The sequence below is a fragment of the Ctenocephalides felis genome, unplaced genomic scaffold (genome assembly GCF_003426905.1).
Source record: "Ctenocephalides felis isolate EL2017-DRISC unplaced genomic scaffold, ASM342690v1 CF-g0.4_SCAFFOLD_03571, whole genome shotgun sequence".
Taxonomy (NCBI): Eukaryota; Metazoa; Arthropoda; class Insecta; order Siphonaptera; family Pulicidae; genus Ctenocephalides; species Ctenocephalides felis.
Genome location: NW_020539725.1, coordinates 5,883,716 through 5,901,021, shown reverse-complemented (window position 1 = coordinate 5,901,021; position 17,306 = coordinate 5,883,716). Strand labels below are relative to the sequence as shown.

The 17,306-nt window shown below is 28.4% G+C and overlaps 3 protein-coding genes across 3 annotated transcripts in view; 1 reads left to right on the top strand and 2 right to left on the bottom strand.

Moving 5' to 3' along the window:
* Positions 1 to 4,566: 4,566 nt before the first annotated feature.
* On the bottom strand, positions 4,567 to 7,396 carry LOC113385002 (DNA-(apurinic or apyrimidinic site) lyase-like). Its single transcript, XM_026622800.1, has 7 exons — positions 7,203 to 7,396; positions 6,861 to 6,966; positions 6,303 to 6,797; positions 5,802 to 5,992; positions 5,301 to 5,469; positions 4,840 to 5,212; positions 4,567 to 4,761 (listed from the first exon to the last, which is right to left on the bottom strand). Exons 1-7 carry the CDS (start codon positions 7,218 to 7,220, stop codon positions 4,605 to 4,607), a joined length of 1,509 nt encoding a protein of 502 aa, XP_026478585.1. The 5' UTR covers positions 7,221 to 7,396; the 3' UTR covers positions 4,567 to 4,604.
* A 1,424-nt stretch (positions 7,397 to 8,820) lies between these two features.
* Positions 8,821 to 10,802, top strand: LOC113385506 (zinc finger protein 260-like). The gene has a single exon (XM_026623361.1). It carries the CDS (start codon positions 9,012 to 9,014, stop codon positions 10,800 to 10,802), a length of 1,791 nt encoding a protein of 596 aa, XP_026479146.1. The 5' UTR covers positions 8,821 to 9,011.
* A 1,436-nt stretch (positions 10,803 to 12,238) lies between these two features.
* LOC113385505 overlaps positions 12,239 to 17,306 on the bottom strand; it is a 90,567-nt gene continuing 85,499 nt past the window's right edge. Inside the window, exon 6 of the mRNA XM_026623360.1 lies at positions 12,239 to 12,303. Within this exon, the coding sequence (XP_026479145.1) occupies positions 12,239 to 12,303 (65 nt within the window). The remainder of the gene's footprint in view (positions 12,304 to 17,306) is intronic.

The following is a 17,306-nucleotide window of genomic DNA, read 5'->3' as shown; positions in this document are numbered from 1 at the left end:
TGTTCTCAAACTAGAATTCAAAATTTACACTAATATACATTTATATACACCGAGGAATAAAATTCTAAATCATATTATCATCATCATCATCAGTTAATCATAATTTATATAAATCAAATATTGACAATAATAACAATCATAATAATCATTTATGATTCAAGAAAGAAAACTAGTGGTGTATGGCATTGTAACTTAAGGCAAATTGCTGGAACTTCCCGTACCGTAAGGAAGATTCGAGGAAAATTAAATGTTTCCAAATAGATAATTATAAATACTGTAACTTATATATGTTTACAGAAAAGTAAATAAACCAAATTTAATCAATCAAATTTAAAATAAAGGATATTTTCTAATATTTATAAGAAATACATAAACTGAATTACAAAGTTAAAATTATTTGTTTCAAGTATATAAGTAAGCATTTAAACATTAGACAGAATTCAAATTAAAATCCACGTAGAAAGTTTTTTGAATCATTCAAATCGGATGCTTAGTTTTCTCAATAACAGATATTTTTTGAACATTTTGCTTGGTATCTCCGAAACGATTGGATCTGCCGTTGCCAAAAACTAATCACCACTTCTCACCATCATTACAAATTGAAGCTTTTTGGATCAATCAAATCGGATGTTTCATTTTCTCAAAAACTCGATTTCTATTTTCTGTACCCTTTGATTCGTATCTCCGCAACGGCTGACCTAATCAGCACATCTCCCTATCATTAGGAATCAAATGTGTTTTGAACCATTCAAATCGGTTGATACGTGCGCCCGAAAACGTGAACGAAAAAATGCGGACACACAAAACACACACACTTCCATTTTTTCTGAGTTATGCCAAAATGTTCAGAAACCTTCAAAACGTGAAGAAAAGCAAAAAAAATCATTTTCGATATTCGGCCCATTACTATAACTTACGCTACGGTAGTTGATAAATATGAAATTAATAAGTTGCTTTTTACAACTATGTATAAGTAAACTCCCTCTAGGTACGCCACTGTGCACACCAAATAACCATATAATTTAGTAATGATTACTAATTTTCTTTAAAAAAAAAGGATTTCGTACCAAGATTTTAAAGTCCACTTATATGCTTCAAAGAAATGTTCTCAACATTTTTGCAGTATTGATCAACCGACTTTAGTGATTCGAAAAACATTCGATTCGTACTGACAGCGAGACGTACTAGTTATTTTTCATAAAATTTTCATAAAATGGTTATCGTAAAAATGGTCAGTTTTTGAGAGATCATCGGATCAAACGAATCATTCGTTTTGAATGTTTCGAAAAACATTTTACTTGTTGGCGGTGTGAAAAAATGATTAGTTTTTGGGGAAGGCAGGTTCAAAATTCAATATTTTTTTCAAATTTTCGCAATTTTTCTCTCTTAAACACTCAAAACAATGAAATTATTTTAAAATTTTCAGAACGCTTTAAGGAAAAAATACGATTTTTTATTCAACAAAATTTTCTAACAAAATTAATAATTCGATAATGATGATACTGATTTCATAGGTCAATATTGATTATATAAAACTAAAGCATTTTGTTATCTTTTTAACTTCCCGTAGCGTAAATTATAGCAATCGCAAAAAAATCGAAAATGAAATTTTTTATATCTTTACGTTTCAGAACCATCTGAACATTTTGGCATACCTTAGCAAAAATAGATGTATGTGTGTGTGTTGTGTGTATGTAGTATGTATGTGTGTATGTTTGGATACAATTTTTCGTCCTTGATTTCGAAAGCAGATTCAAAAAAGATTCGATTTGTATGGATGCGAAGACGTGGTGATTAATTTATGCCAAAGGCAGATCCAGCCGTTTCGAAGATACGGGGTAAAAAGTAACAAAAATGGCAATTTTGATAGAACGGAGCGTCCGATCTGAATGCGAATCAAATAACATATAACTTGTATTGATATAATGAAGAGTTGATTAAATTTTTGGGAAAACAGGCCAACGATTTCGGAGATCCAATGAAATAAGTTTTAAAAAAATGCCATTTGTCGGTCAAAAATAATCATTAGATATATGCACATCAAATTATTAGATATTTTATAGATTTTAATAATAATTACTTGTAATTTTAGACTGCGATGCGATGTGCCGCGCTTTGGTGTTTTGTTTCTAAAACAGCTACGCCACGCAATTGCTTTTAAAAAAATCAAACTTTTCAAAAAAAAAAAAAAATTAATGCATTTAAAAATTATAAATTACGGTACGGAAAATTCCAGCAATTTGCCTTAAGGCACGATGCCATGCAGCACTAGTTATTATTATTTTATTGAATTCTTAGAAATACGAGATCTCATGGCTTCATGCTATCTATAATCGGATACGATTCATGTATGTTTATTGTTTACATTCCAATACAATTTGTGGTTGTTTGTGCACATATATGCATAAAGTATAACACTTCTAAAATCTAAAATAATTGTTATTATTATTGTTACTGTTATTGTTACTTTCATTCGTTACACATCAATAATCATTGATATGTAACGAACAAATTACATTGATAATTTCTGTTCTTTATTTATCAATTTTAATCTACGAATGTTTTTCATGGAAAGTTCCAGCAATATGCTTTAAGGCACAATGCCATGCCCTAATAGTTCAAATTTGGTTTCATTCGATTCAGAATTACTTGAAACATCGTAGAAATATAAAATTAGCAAATAGGATTTTTTTGCGAAAACAAACTTCTCCGTCGGTTAAAAAATGGTATAAAATGTTTTGTTCTCAAATATTATGAATATTCGAAAGTAGTAATAATTATCGAAACTTCAATGTGTACTATTTCTCTCAAAAAAATTTTGAATTTGTGAAAACACTATTCAAATGCTGAAATACATCCAATTAAACACTGTATTTTATCTAAAGAACATTATATATACCAATTTTGAAATTTATTTTTTGTGTTCAGTGGTAAGCAAACCATAAAGTTCAAATTGATTGCGTTATACTATTTGGATTAGTACTTGTTTTTAGTAACTCTTGTATAGGTTTTCTTACTTACAATATTGCTTGTAATATTGCCTTAGTAGATTCTTCTTATTTAAATTTAAAAATTCAATGAAACCTGAATCGAAGAAATGTATTGGGCCATATTTATGAATGAGAAATGTAGCAACCTAACAACTAGATTTTCTATAATTCATTCTCAAAGTATATTTTTTTTTAGTTTAAGGCTGTTTTAAGTTTTGATATGTTTAATGTAGAATAACAAATTTATAATTAAGAATGAACGAATTAGAATAACGGAATTGTGATTTTCAAACTAATTTATATGAAATGAAGTATTTTAGCGTACATATTTTTATACTAGTATTAATGAAAGATAAGAGAAAAAACATTGCTAGTTCAATTGCAAAATGAACCGTATCGAGCAAAAATGCAAGAAATGCTTTATATATATTGAAATATATATGAAGGATCAGTAATAATATATATGAAGGATACATTTTCAATTTCATATTCCGAAGGCTATCAGTAAAAGTTTGATTTTATCCCTTAACCAATCCTGTATTAAATTCAATAAGTAAATATTATATTCATTGATTATTTATTTTTTATGACCATACAAATATAACTTAATAATCCTATATTATATGTAAAATATGTATAATATACATCTGTTATATAATAAAGAGTTTTAATATGTAAAATGTACTGAAAAAAAATTCAGGTTCAAGTTGCAACACATGAAAATTTTGAATTTTAACTTTTTTTTCTCTATTAGTTGCTATCAGACCTGGGTGACATATTTTCTAGAAATGCATTGGGAGTTGTGGTACAATTGAATTATTAATATAGAAAATATTCAAAAATATCAGAATAAACTTGTATTAAAAGAATGATACATACATGATAATTATAATTTCATAATATTAAATTAACAATCATTCATTAAGACTAACTGTATTTTTGTCGTATACTAATCATTAATGATGTTTATGTTTAATAACAGAAAAGACTTCACAGAAAGATGTACGACGTTCCATGTCATATTCTATAACTCGAAAACCATGGCGATAATACTATGTGGAGAGCGTATTGGTATCGTAACTTTCAGAACGATTTGTTAAATTACAATACATTTGTAAATAAATCAATTAATTGAAAATTAACAGTATTACATAGATCGTAGGAAATATTATATATGCAAAAAAAATCAAATCAAACTTATTTTGTAACAATAAAATGTGTATTAGAAAGTAATTCTCATAACACACATATTTATCATTTTTATTTATATTTTATTAATATAAAATTTTGATATCACGTGTTTATACTATAAATACTATTAGTATTTTCATTCGTTTTTTTTTTAAATACATAAGTTAAAATAAATTTAAAAGTTTCAGTCATAAAAAAACTCAATATAAGCTGAATATAAAATAATCTTGCAATAAATTAAAAAGTAAACATTTAGTCATTAGTAAAAATTTTGGAAACATCAATTTACATTTCTATGAAAGACAAATAAATAATCCACAACATAAACATAAACATAAATGCATAATGACTAATTACACTTCAACACACCTCATGTGTTAGACGCTGGTTGTAAGGATCCAAAGGTTTCAAAAGCAAGCAGCATTATTGCTCGACTTCCATCTTGAATTGTTCGGGCCAGCTTCGGTCATACATAAATAAAGTAATTGGGCAATGATCACTGCCCATTACTTTGCTCCTAATTACAGAATCACAAATGTGCTTACCCAGGCGCTCTGACACAAGAAAATAATCCAATCTCCTAAAAATAACAATGTTAGATAAAGATTAATATCTAATGATTAATAATTATTAATTTTATTTCAAAAAGAGTTCTCACCAGCCTATGTTTTTGCTTCTGGCGTTTTTCATGTAAGACCAGAAAGTGTATGCATCTTTTTGATTAGGATATAGATTTCTAAATGTGTCTATGAAACCTAGGCTCAAAAAATCAGTCATACCCTGCCTTTCTTCCAGGGTAAATCCAGCATTTTTCTTATTTGTTTTTGGATTTGTTAAATCTATTTCATTATGAGCAACATTCATATCACCGCATATTATTACTGGTTTTTTATTGTCCAGTTTCTTTATATACTCGGCAAATGCTTCGTTCCACTTTAATCGCTTGGGAAGTGTCACTAATCCTCTGCCTGCATTCGGAACGTACACGCATACCAGATAGAATGTATTATATTCAGCTACAGCAATCCTATCTATAATAACATTGGGCATCAATATATCACCTTTTGCCTTCTACCGCATGTTTATAAAGATAAATAAATTTGATAAGTTTTAATATACCTTCTTCATCAAATTCTTGAAGTCCAATTGAGTACTCAATATTCCTCACCATCTTCTTTGTGTAAATGGCTACTCCAGCATATCCTTTTTTATTTTCACCAGGCTTGCAATATAAGTGATATCCTGGCAAATCAAGGTTAGGCAATTTATCTAAAGGGCATCTAGTTTCCTGAGAAAATGAAAATTTCTTATTAAAAACTTGTTGTACCATATAAGGAGCCTAGTTTGAAGACAAGTTAATGAGTTGGCTTGATTCCCAACAAAAGCAGATAACATCTAATGGGAAACATTATTTTCATTTCAGTTTCTGATCCACAAGTAATGAAAATTAATCTAGTCAATTTTGTGCAGTATGGGATTATTAATATATGCTCAGAGTAGCAGGATAAATTTAAATTTGTTTTCTTGATGAATTTGAATTAATTAGGTATGCGCATATAAGTAGTTTATAAAAAGCAGTTAATTTCTTACATCTTGAGCTACATTTCGATAACAACTCACCTGCAGACATATAATGTCTGGATTTTCAATCTTCAAGAAATCGACACCCTTTTTCTCTGCCCATGCTCGAATACCATCTACATTCCATGAACATATTTTCACATTCCAATTATCACCATTTGCTGACTGCCTAGTGCAATCTACAATTTCTGGTGTGGGCACTGAATCTATGACACTTTTGGAATCAGTTCCTTAAAGAAAATACTTTCTGTAAGTGGTATATGTATATGTAAATTAACAATAAAATTAGGAACTTACTGTGTTTGAAAATACATGTAACAAATGAAAACAAGGCATTAAATATCATGGTAATAATTTTTATTATGGTTTCAAAAAATTTACAAAATTTTGTAACAAAACTTCAAATAAATGTCACAATTTCTAAAATCATAGTAAACATAAATAATACACAGCACTACACTGAAACAATGCTCTATATAAAATATTTCAATGCATTATGCTTCAACATTGATGTCTACTACTCATTATCCTTTTAATTACCTTGTACTTCATTGCTGTTCTTTACAGCCTTCTTGCCTTTTGCGGTCTTGGTGGCAGTTTTTTTCGATGTTTTTTTGTTATCTTGCTCTACTTCTTTGGTCTCATTTTCGGGACTCTGTAATTTATCTTCATCTTTCTCAACTTTAGTCTTAATTTCTTCTGGCGCTGATTCTGCTAGATTTGCATCTTTTTTTTCTGGCTTTTTGCTTGCTGCTTTCTGCCTTTTGGATTCAGTAGGCTTTGTATCATTTTTTTCTTCAACTTTTCTCTTTCCGCCTTTTTTAGCAACAGGTTTTTCAGTTTTTGTAGACTTTTCGGAGTTCGCCTCAACTTTTTCTTTTTTACCTCTTTTAGTGGTAGTTTTTTTATCATCAGAATCTTTTATTTCTTTTGTACCATCTGAATCAATTTTTCTTTTACCACCTTTTGGAGCCTTAATTTTATCAACTTCAGAATCTTTCTTAGCTTTATCTGTCTTTATCTGTTCTTTTTCGCCTGAAAATAAAAATTTAATATTAGCTTCATATTCTATCAAATATAAATTTGAGATGAATTCACCTTTAGCTGCCTTATTTAATTTGACCAAAGGCGACTCGGCATAGTTTACATTCTTCTTTGCCGATCTACTAGGTCTTTCAACAATGCTTTCTGGCTTTTGTTCCACCTATACGTATTAAACAATAGAAAATGATATTAGTTTTATCTCTATCTTAAGTTTATCATTCATCATAAGATGATAAAGTTAAAGTGCGTGTAAAACTGTTAATTAGACTTCTTGTTTGCAACTTAAATTTTCAATCTTAAAAAAGATGTTGCCGGACGTATCAAAAAGTATATATTAAAAAGAAATAATTATTAATAAATTTTTACGCCGGTGATTATTTCATAACCACAATTTACCTTCTTTTTTGGAGGCATAATGACACTAAAAATTATTATTTGAAAAAAGCTAATCTATATCACAATTTATTACTAGTAAAAGTTTATTTCGCAGTAAAATTCACATTAAAATAAATGTTAAATCGTAAACAACTGTTTGCTAACTAACAATAAAACTAATTTGGTTATGCGAGAACCCGCCAACTAAACTTTCAACAGTGTCGCTGCTTAACACCCGCAGGTTTAAAACTTGACCGAATGAAATTTTATGAATGTGAAGCAGGGTTGACATCCGAATCGAGAAGCGGACTACATATTTTAACTCGAAAATGATCTTTTGAAGGAAAGTAATGAAATTGCAATATCATTCTTAAATAATATTTTGTTATTTCTGCAGTATTCATTTTAAAATTTAGCGAAAAATGATTTCTGCCTCATGTAACCAAAATGTACATTTGTATGTTATACCCTGGAACTCTTGACTCATCTTGACTAATATTTAAGGTTTGTGTTGATAACATGTCGTTTGTCTTAAACAATATAATGAACTCAGATAAAACCAAAACCAAACTAGTAGGTATTGGTATTTTGCCTTGAGGCAAGTTAATCAATAAAACATAAATTAATTTATGAGTAATTAATAGTATTTCGAGTGGATTTATCACATATCATTGAAAACGAACGAACACATTGTTATACCACAAGAAAATCGTCTAATTTTAATTTTAATATACGTCAAAAAAACTACTTATTGTCTCAAACTTTGATGAGTTTTTAAAATTAAACTACCTGTTGTAAGGTCGTAATATTTTAGTAAGTTCAATAAGACTATTTGACATATGCCAGAAAAACGATACCAATTTTTGCAAACTTTGAAGAATTTTTAAAATAAACGACTTGTCGTAGGACGGTAATATTTTAGTATGGTCTATATTTATATTTTATATATCTTTTAGTATGGTAAGACTATGGTATCTACCGTCCCAAAAAATAAATCATAGAAATCGTCGAATTTTTTTATAAAACTTTATTACAAGAAAACGGCTTAGCCGATCTATACCAAAAACTAATCAGGTTGATTCCCAATCAATATCTTTCAAACGGTTTTTGAATTTTCAAAATCGATTCAGAATTGCGGTCTAAAACGTAGATGAAAAAAATTTCACTTTTCTGCTATTTACAAAGAAACGGCTTGGCTGATCGTTGGGCAAAGTTGATAAACCCTAGTCCTCATCGAGATACATAAACTTTTGAAATCGGTCGAGTCGTTTTTGAGAAATCGTCGATTTACGGCAAAAAATCTGTTCCACACATACAAAAACACGCACACACACACATACTTTTTCCAAATTTGGTCTCAAAATAGCTTGAAACGTCGAAAAAACATAAAATTAGCGATTCGGATTTTTTGTTGAAAACATAAACTTCTCCTTCGGGAAGTTAAAAACGTTATGTTGTGTTATTATGTTAAAAAAGTTCTGTTTATTTATCTATGGTTAAAAACTCTTCTTTTATCTATGGATAAAACATACCTTGCTGTTTACTTATCTATGCCTTGCTCCACTCTTCTTTTTTCTATGCCTTGGTCGACTTTGGTCTTATTTAAAATTTAAATATTTTTGTAGTGATTAGTCCTCTATATTCATTGTTCTATGGTGTAAATATAGCAAACAAATGTCAAGCTGTCATTTATATTTTCGTATGCTTCTTTAAATAAAAAAACTATATTAAACATAAAAATAGCTCTCATAAACCTCATAGATCGCATTAGTAATTTAGGTATGAATTTATTTTAGAACCAAAACGTTCATAACCGACACTCATCACAACATGAATGTTTTGAAACAAAAACCTGAATTAAAGAAACCCATCAGATCGATAGCACCTAAAGTGCCAGTAGAAAAATCAGATACTAATTATCAAATAGTTGATAAAAATGCTAAAGTGTTCCTATTAGTGCCCGTTGTAGGAACTTTATATTCTACTCCAACTAGTTGCCCACAAAGTTTTTCACAGAGCAATTCATTAGAGCCAAAAAGTAATCGATTAGAAAATGACGACGAAAAACTGGGTAAAACTGATTCATCAAATATAGCAATTAGTTTAAACAAGTGCAAGTTATGTGACAAATCCTTGCCGACTTATAGATCACTGAAATATCATATGCGTGTACATGTTGCTGATAGACCATTTACTTGTAATGTATGTGAAGGAACTTTTAGGACTGAATCTACTCTGAAACGCCATATGATTGTGCACACTGATCGTTTCAAATGTACTTTGTGTGCAAAATGTTTTATCTCTAATCGGGATTGGGCTTCACATATGACAGGGACACATTTAATAGAAAATCCTTACAAATGCCCTTATTGTGACCAGAGTTATGCAGTAAGCGGATATCTTCAGAAACATATTCAGGAACATGGTGTCAAGCATATTTTGAAATGTGATAAATGTGACAGAACTTTTAGCTCTGCAGTAGGTTTAGCAAAACATATTGTTACCCATCGTGAAATAAAATCACATACTTGTACCGTTTGCAGCAAAAAATTTTCAACTGCAGCTTTTCTAAATACACATATGATAAGTCATACTTTAAAAAGAATATATAAATGCCTTGTTTGTGATTTGTGCTTTGTAAGTCCTTTACATTTACGAAAACATATGACAAGGCATAACTCGGAATCAATTTTCAATTGCATAGTCTGTGGTAAATATTTTGAAAATATTAATGACTTCACTAAGCATAAAAAAATACACAAAAGAATACGAAAATTTATGTGTAATTTATGTGATAAATCATACTGTACAAATTGGGAGCTAAGAGCTCATATGAAAATACATAGTTCTGAACGTCCATTTCAATGTACAATTTGTGGTAAAAGTTATAAGTTTAAAAGTACTTTATTACATCATATGAAATTACATACAAGAAAATTCAAACCTAGGTGTGAGATATGTGAAAAAACATTTGCTAGAGAGTCTGGTTTGGCCATTCATATGCGAAGGCATACTGGAGAATCCCGAAGGAATTGTGAAATTTGTGGAAAAGTTTTCCATGATGAAATGACTTTTGCTCGTCACATGACTAGGCATAATGGTGTTATTACATGCAAGTGCCCTATGTGTGGTAAAGGCTTTTATAATCAGGCTGATTTGGCAGCACATAAGTCTTACCATGAAGATAGGGGCTCTTATGAATGTGAAACTTGTGGTAGAATTTTTGCACTCCGAAGATACTTAGCTACACATATGAAAATGCACTCTGTTGACAGACCATATCTATGTGATTTATGTGGTAGACGCTTTAAACTTAAGTATAATTTAAATATTCATATAAGGGGCCACAGTGGTGAAAAGCCTTATTCCTGTGATGTGTGCGGAAAGAGTTTTGCTTATAGCTGTGGATTGCTCTTACACAAACGATGGCATACTGGCATAAGGCCCCACCAGTGTACTATTTGTAACAAAGCTTTTGTGATGAAACGTGATTTGCAAGTTCATATGCGGGTTCATTCTGGAATTAGGCCTTATAAATGTGCTACATGCGATAAGAGATTTATGAGCAAAGCATGTTTGACAAAACATATTGCTAAGTTACATTCAATTAATCAGTTTTAAATATTAATATAAATATTATATGTTATGTTATGTTTCTAAATCAAAATAATTTTTCTATATAACTATATAAATTAAAGTCAATAGATACCTAATTATATAATTATTAAATTATTAAGTTATTTTTTTCATTGAATTGACCATTTTACAATATACCTATTTGCTTATACAAATATATATATTTATCGCACAATAGATGGTGGCTCTCGCACCATGGACCTGCCTTCGGGCGACTATTTATTATTATGTATAATATACATGGGGTGGTCCCTAATATGGATGTTTTCGAATCTTCTTCCTCCCAGGGCTCAAACGCTTCCAATTGATACAAAACAATGCCCTGAAACTTTTAGCTCCTAATATTAACTTTAAGATAGTCCGCACTCTAACCAAAGTTTCTTATGGGAATATCATGGGTAAAATTCCATTAGTTTTTTTTAGAATTCTATATCAATTTAGCGACAGGATTATTAAAATTTTGAGAATTATATTGTATTTGCTTATTTTGATCATAAATAAAAAAATTATTATTTATTTTATTATTTATATAAATAATAAAAATTTGATTTATTTTATGAAATAAGTATTTACTTAGGAAAAAGAACCAAGAAACTTTGGTTGAATTGCGCACTGTCTTAAATTTAATAATAAGAGCTAAAACTTTCAGCAATTTTGTTTGTATCAATTTCAAAGCATTTGAGCCTCTGAGAGCAAGGAAGTTCGAAAACATCCATTTTAAGGACCACCCTAATGTATATATATATATATATATATATATATATATATATATATATATATATACCAATATATATAACAAATATATTCTGAGTGGATAGATATTAATTTAGAAATATGAAAAAACAACACTCTTTTTTACACTAATTTATTAAATAATAATATTACAAACGTTTTGAGACTAGGTTTGTCTTATCATCAGTGTGTTATAATTTAAAATCTAAAATATGGAAATCTAAATTAGCATTATGTGTAATCCGTTACAAGTTGTTCCTTCTACTGAAGTAGAAGTACTGGAGATTTCCATCTTTTAGATTTTAAATTTTAAATGAATTTTAATTATATTTATATATAAATATATATATATATATATATATATATATATAATACACATATATACAATTAAATTCTCAGAAGGCGTACCTTACAACATCTTTACTGTTTCATATGTTATTGCAATTAATGATTAAGTACATGTTATTTTTCATTCATTATTTAAAAATTATAACATATGGGCATTATTAGTTTCATGGTTTGTATGTTTGTATTTGCTTCTGAGTTATAAATAATCATTTAGGTTGAAAACACAATCTTATTGAGATTTTTTTAAATTTATTAAAATTGACAAATTTTAATAAACACATTTGTTTCAAAAAAATCTAATTTCTGTAGATTTCATATTTTTATTGGCTTGAAAAATTTATTCATGCAATGTTTGTTAATCCAAATTCAGTTCCAGTAATTTCATCACTATTTTTCACATTTTGACCTTTGGAAAAAATGTAATCGAATCATTTTGAAGTGATTTCGCCGATTTAAAACTTGTGTTGCAATCTAATTCCAATCATTTTTCTTGTATTATTAAGCAAATTTATTGCATTTTGTTAAATGTATACTTCAAGTACTTTGTATACAAAATTCAATAATGTACCTTGGATTTACACTAATCCTCATATTTCCGAGATCCGAAATAAAAACGCATTTATTTCTTTTTTTTTATTTTCAAAGCATTTATTTTATTTTTTGTCTGTTCCAAACAAAAGTAAAGGCAGTTGAGTATGGCGAAAGAATGGTAAAATATTACATTCATCATTTTCTATTAAGACACCATCCTTATTGTAATTAATTTATTAATTGCATGGTTCTTAATATAACGTTGGTGCAAAAATAATTCTCATTGTTATACAAAAGTGTATAAAAAAATTTAGAATTTTTTAGGGATAGTTAATTTTATTATAAGTTTAGACATGTTAGCATCTCAATATATTGATGATTGATTTGATTACAATGAATAAATATTATATTTTTATATAATAATATGTTTTCGCATTTGAATATTTTAACAATCATTATGAATTTCTTTAGGCACCTAATTTTTCAGTGAAAAGCTGCGCACAAAATCTTTTAGAAGTATATTTTTACAAAAGGTTTATTGTAGTGTTCTAAGAGGAAATATTAATAGCTTGGACTTATTGTTTTCACTTATCTACACTAATTAATTACTATTGTAATTATGGAGCCTACATAATTTTTATAAAAATAAATATGAATAAAATATTTCTGAAGAGCAGTAAATGCACATAACATCTAAAAATATTGTTTAAATATTGCAACTTGCAACTAAAAATTTCTTTGAGGAACAAGTCGAAGAAGTGTGAACCGTATGCGAATATAAGGTTAAGGAAGTGGGCTATCACAAAATAATCCCGAAATCAATCCCAATCTTGGGCAGCACGATATCAGGCACCATAATCAAATTTCCACTTGAAGTTATAGATGGCAAAAATAATCACTTAACAATTATTCTGTAGTCTTTTGCCTATTTCCTCGAAGATAATAAAATAAACTTTCCTAAATTATTTCAAAATTTTAATTAAAATTGAGATTTTAATTAAAGATGAGTTTAAACTCATCTTTATATAGTAGACAATTTTGTATAATAGAAAAGATTGCATAAAAATGATAGTTAAGACCTCCGAAATTAAAACTGTCGAGTGCTGATTCATTTGCTGATTCATGTATATATATTTTCGCTTTATTTAATGTGCTTTTTCTGGTAAATTTTAAATCAAAATTCATTGAAACTTATCATAAAAACGATTTAAATTTGATAGTTTTTACGCATTTAGCAATTCAACCTTTCTTTAATTGTAATAGGAAAAGATGTGAAGTGAAATAGTGAAAAAGGGCAGTGGAAGTTCCTATATTCGCAGCTAAAAACTTCGTTATTCGCGGATTCCAATATGTATCGAACCCAAAGTCCTTTATAAATGCCGTCATTTTGAACTAATAAAGAAAAGTATGACATAACCCGCCTTCGTTTTTAAAAATATTAACCAATAGAATGAAAACAACCTTATTTATTATTTAATGAAATTTTTGCAAAATTATTTTATGGAACGTATTTCCCGCGAATGATAAGGACGTTTTGGTTTTACTGTACAGGGTGTCTCAGACCTTGACATCAAGCCGAAACAAAGTGATAGTATTGACTTGATCTTTTTAGGCTAATTCTGAAGCAGCTGGACCGATTTTAACGGAACTTTTTTTGGTAGGTAGTGGGGTAACTTAGGCTATTTTTATTTTAGAAAAGATGTTTCTTATCTAGCTGTACTCGACGTTATTCAAGACTTTTTAATAATATTATATACATTCTTATATCTTATAAATATAGCTTTTTTCCATTCAAACTATTAACATTTTTACTTTTTTTGCTTTTAATATAATAGTAATTAAACTCCAATACATTTGCGTTTAATATTCAAATTTTCATTGAAATTGATCAATTATTTATATGTTATTTTATTTAGTAAGTTAGGTTGTTAGTTGTTTTTTCCTGAAATTAACATTTATAGGCCAATTTTTAAATTTTTTTAATACATTCTTTAGTGCAAATCTGTTTGAAACCAGGAATAAAGTCAAAAGTTCTTTGTTATATTAGCCCTAAAAAGAAATCGTGAAAATGAATCTATAATTTATTCTAAAGTTTTTATTGAATGATATCCATTTAACGCGGTACGAATGATGATTTGTACTAATTCTGAGTTTTTATAGCACGGTTTCCATACAACGCGATATCCGGCGGTTTATATAGATCACTATACGAATTAACCTGATTCGCTTGTTTAACTCTGTCGGTCGGAGTGGTCTGGTCAGATCTTTTTCGACTTCAATTAAAAAAAAATAGTTCTAGTAATCCTATCTTCTTGAAATTTCTTGACTTTTCCTAAAATTTCATTAGCTGTCGATCAATCAAAGAATCAGGACGAAAAAATGTACAGAAGCATAATTATAAGAATATTAACTTTTTTATACGAGTACTTCGAACGGTCGAAGTGGTCTGTCTAGACCACCCATACATTTTGTATGAAATATACGCTTTATGATGTATGTAAACCAGTATTTTTTCTGGTATTTTCTATTCAAACTGCGTTTTATATATTCTTTGCTATGTGCCGTAATATGAATGTTAGTATTTTCACGACGAGAGTTCCTTGAAAATCTTCCAAAATTGGTAATCGCAAACATTGAAAATCGTATGAGTAATGCGCACATTATCAACAATTTTTCTACCCGTACTGACTTCAAAAAAATTTTTGGCAAACCTGTAGTGAAATTATATTTTCACTTTGAGTTTTACAGCTCATTTCAAAGGCGACGAACCTCATTTCGTTTTCATTTGTTTTTCATTGATATAAAACAGAAAAATTAACAAAAAAAGCAACGATTTTTTTAAATATAATATAATATAATATACAATATTTTCATTATAAGCAAGCTCAAAACATGCAAAATACGGTAAGAAAAAGAAAAAATCAAAAGTATAAATATTTACTTCTAATAATCGTTAATATATAAGACACCAAAAACTCATTTATCCCATATAAATGCATTTAAAATGAATGGTGGTCCAGCCAGACTACTCCGACCGTTCCAAGGTAAATAAATGTCCGACTGACGGAGGGTTAATCCGAGTTTTCTTTTTATAACGCGCTTTCCACATTACACGGTACGCACAAACCGCGTTATAGGAGGGTCGGCTGTATAACTATTTGTATCAGTTAATATCGTCATGTTTCCCCACCCTGTTTGAGAAAATACAAGTTTGCTTTTGTTTGAAATACGAAATACGAAATACCTTTCACTGAAAAAGCGAAGGTGAGCCCGATGTCAGTCTTCAGCAAGAAGCCGGCGCCGAAGCACTCGCTTTTGTTTATCTTTGGTTTAGTTGCGTGAGTTACGTTATTGCATTCGTGAGGACCAGTTTAAAATTGTGATAGTTGGATTTAATAAACGTGGGTTTAAATAATTTATATTTATAAACATAATTGATCCGAATTAACATTATTTTTAAAACCATTATATGTAATATATGCATTCATTTTTCGTTGCATGCATTCTTTAAGCGTTTGTTCTTGATTCTTCGACTAAATTAGTTTTTTTTTTTATATTACTGTCAATACATTTTATTTATTACTATTTGCTTTATTTACAGTATAAGTACTATTTATGTGACACCCTAGAGTTTATTAATTTGAATGCTGTAAAAAAAGTGTTGATTCTTTTTTAATTATTTCTCATATTAATTAATTCGTATATACTTTCTTATATAACTTGGTTTATCTGAACAAGTATTTTCTGTAGCGTACTCCCTACAATTGTGACCAAATATTTCAATTATTTATTTCGAAAATTAAGTTTTCGCTTTTCACGAAAAACTAATTCATACGATTTTGTGTGATATCTTTCATACAGTTTCTGAATTATCAAATTCGATTCAGGATTTTTGGCAAAAAGGTCGATGAAGCATTTTGTACTTGTAACTTCTAAAACAAATCTGGACCGATCGTTGTGATTCTACGTAAGCCTTTCTTCAATTGGCTATTAAATTTCATTTTTTTTTGAAATTATCTTTTTAGATGCTTTCTTGAAATTATTTTTTTCTTTAGATACTTTTTTATTAGATATTGTTTTACCTTTCGTAAAATTTATTTCGTAAATGTTTTATCAGTATAAAATTATTAAAATACAGTGAGTACGGATGTTTTAGCAAACGTTAATCCATATTAAAATAAGAATTGGCAAAGTACGAACATTGTAAACAATATTCTACACATTTCATTGATCTTTTTTCTTTTTAATTTTATTTGGCCTCGCTTACTCTGAGCATTTAGCCACTTAATAAATTTAATTTATTTACATTTTATATTATTTTATCAATCAATTATTTACATTTTATATCATATTCAATCTTATATCCTGTTCTATATTTTTTATTGTTCTATTATTTTTTTTCTTGAATTTTTATCTTTTTTTTTCAATTTTGATTTCTTCATTTTCTCTCTTCAATTTTTGCTCTTTTATTTCAAATTACTGATTCTATTCAACTCCTATCTTCCTCCTATTTTATTCTTCATTCTTATGTTTCCTCCTATTTTATTCTTCATTCTTCTTCATTCAAATTCTGTAATTTCTATTCTTACTGATATATACATTTTTTTAAATTCTAACAATAAGTAATAAATTCTAAATCTGCAAAGTATGAACATTATGGATGTTCAACATGAAATGAAATGAACGTTTTTTATCATTAATAGTTTTGTTTTTGCAATTTTATTCTACTCTGATTTAATTTTATATAGTAAATAAATGAAGTTACAGAAAGTGAATGAATAGAATTTACCTTTCAGGAGTGCAAATTATTTTTTATCAAATTTATTTTATTCATTCAATGAAATCAATTTTATATCATTTCTAATCAATTGCTAAAAA

Excerpts from the sequence above, each read along its gene's own strand:
- LOC113385002 (XM_026622800.1), bottom strand. Across the intron at positions 5,993-6,302 it reads GAACAGCAATGAAGTACAAG|GAACTGATTCCAAAAGTGTC; the intron begins GTAATTAAAAGG and ends ATTTTCTTTAAG. Across the intron at positions 5,213-5,300 it reads TCAAGAATTTGATGAAGAAG|ATAGGATTGCTGTAGCTGAA; the intron begins GTATATTAAAAC and ends ATGTTATTATAG.
- LOC113385506 (XM_026623361.1), top strand. The coding sequence starts at position 9,012 with ATGAATGTTTTGAAACAAAAACCTGAATTAAAGAAACCCATCAGATCG.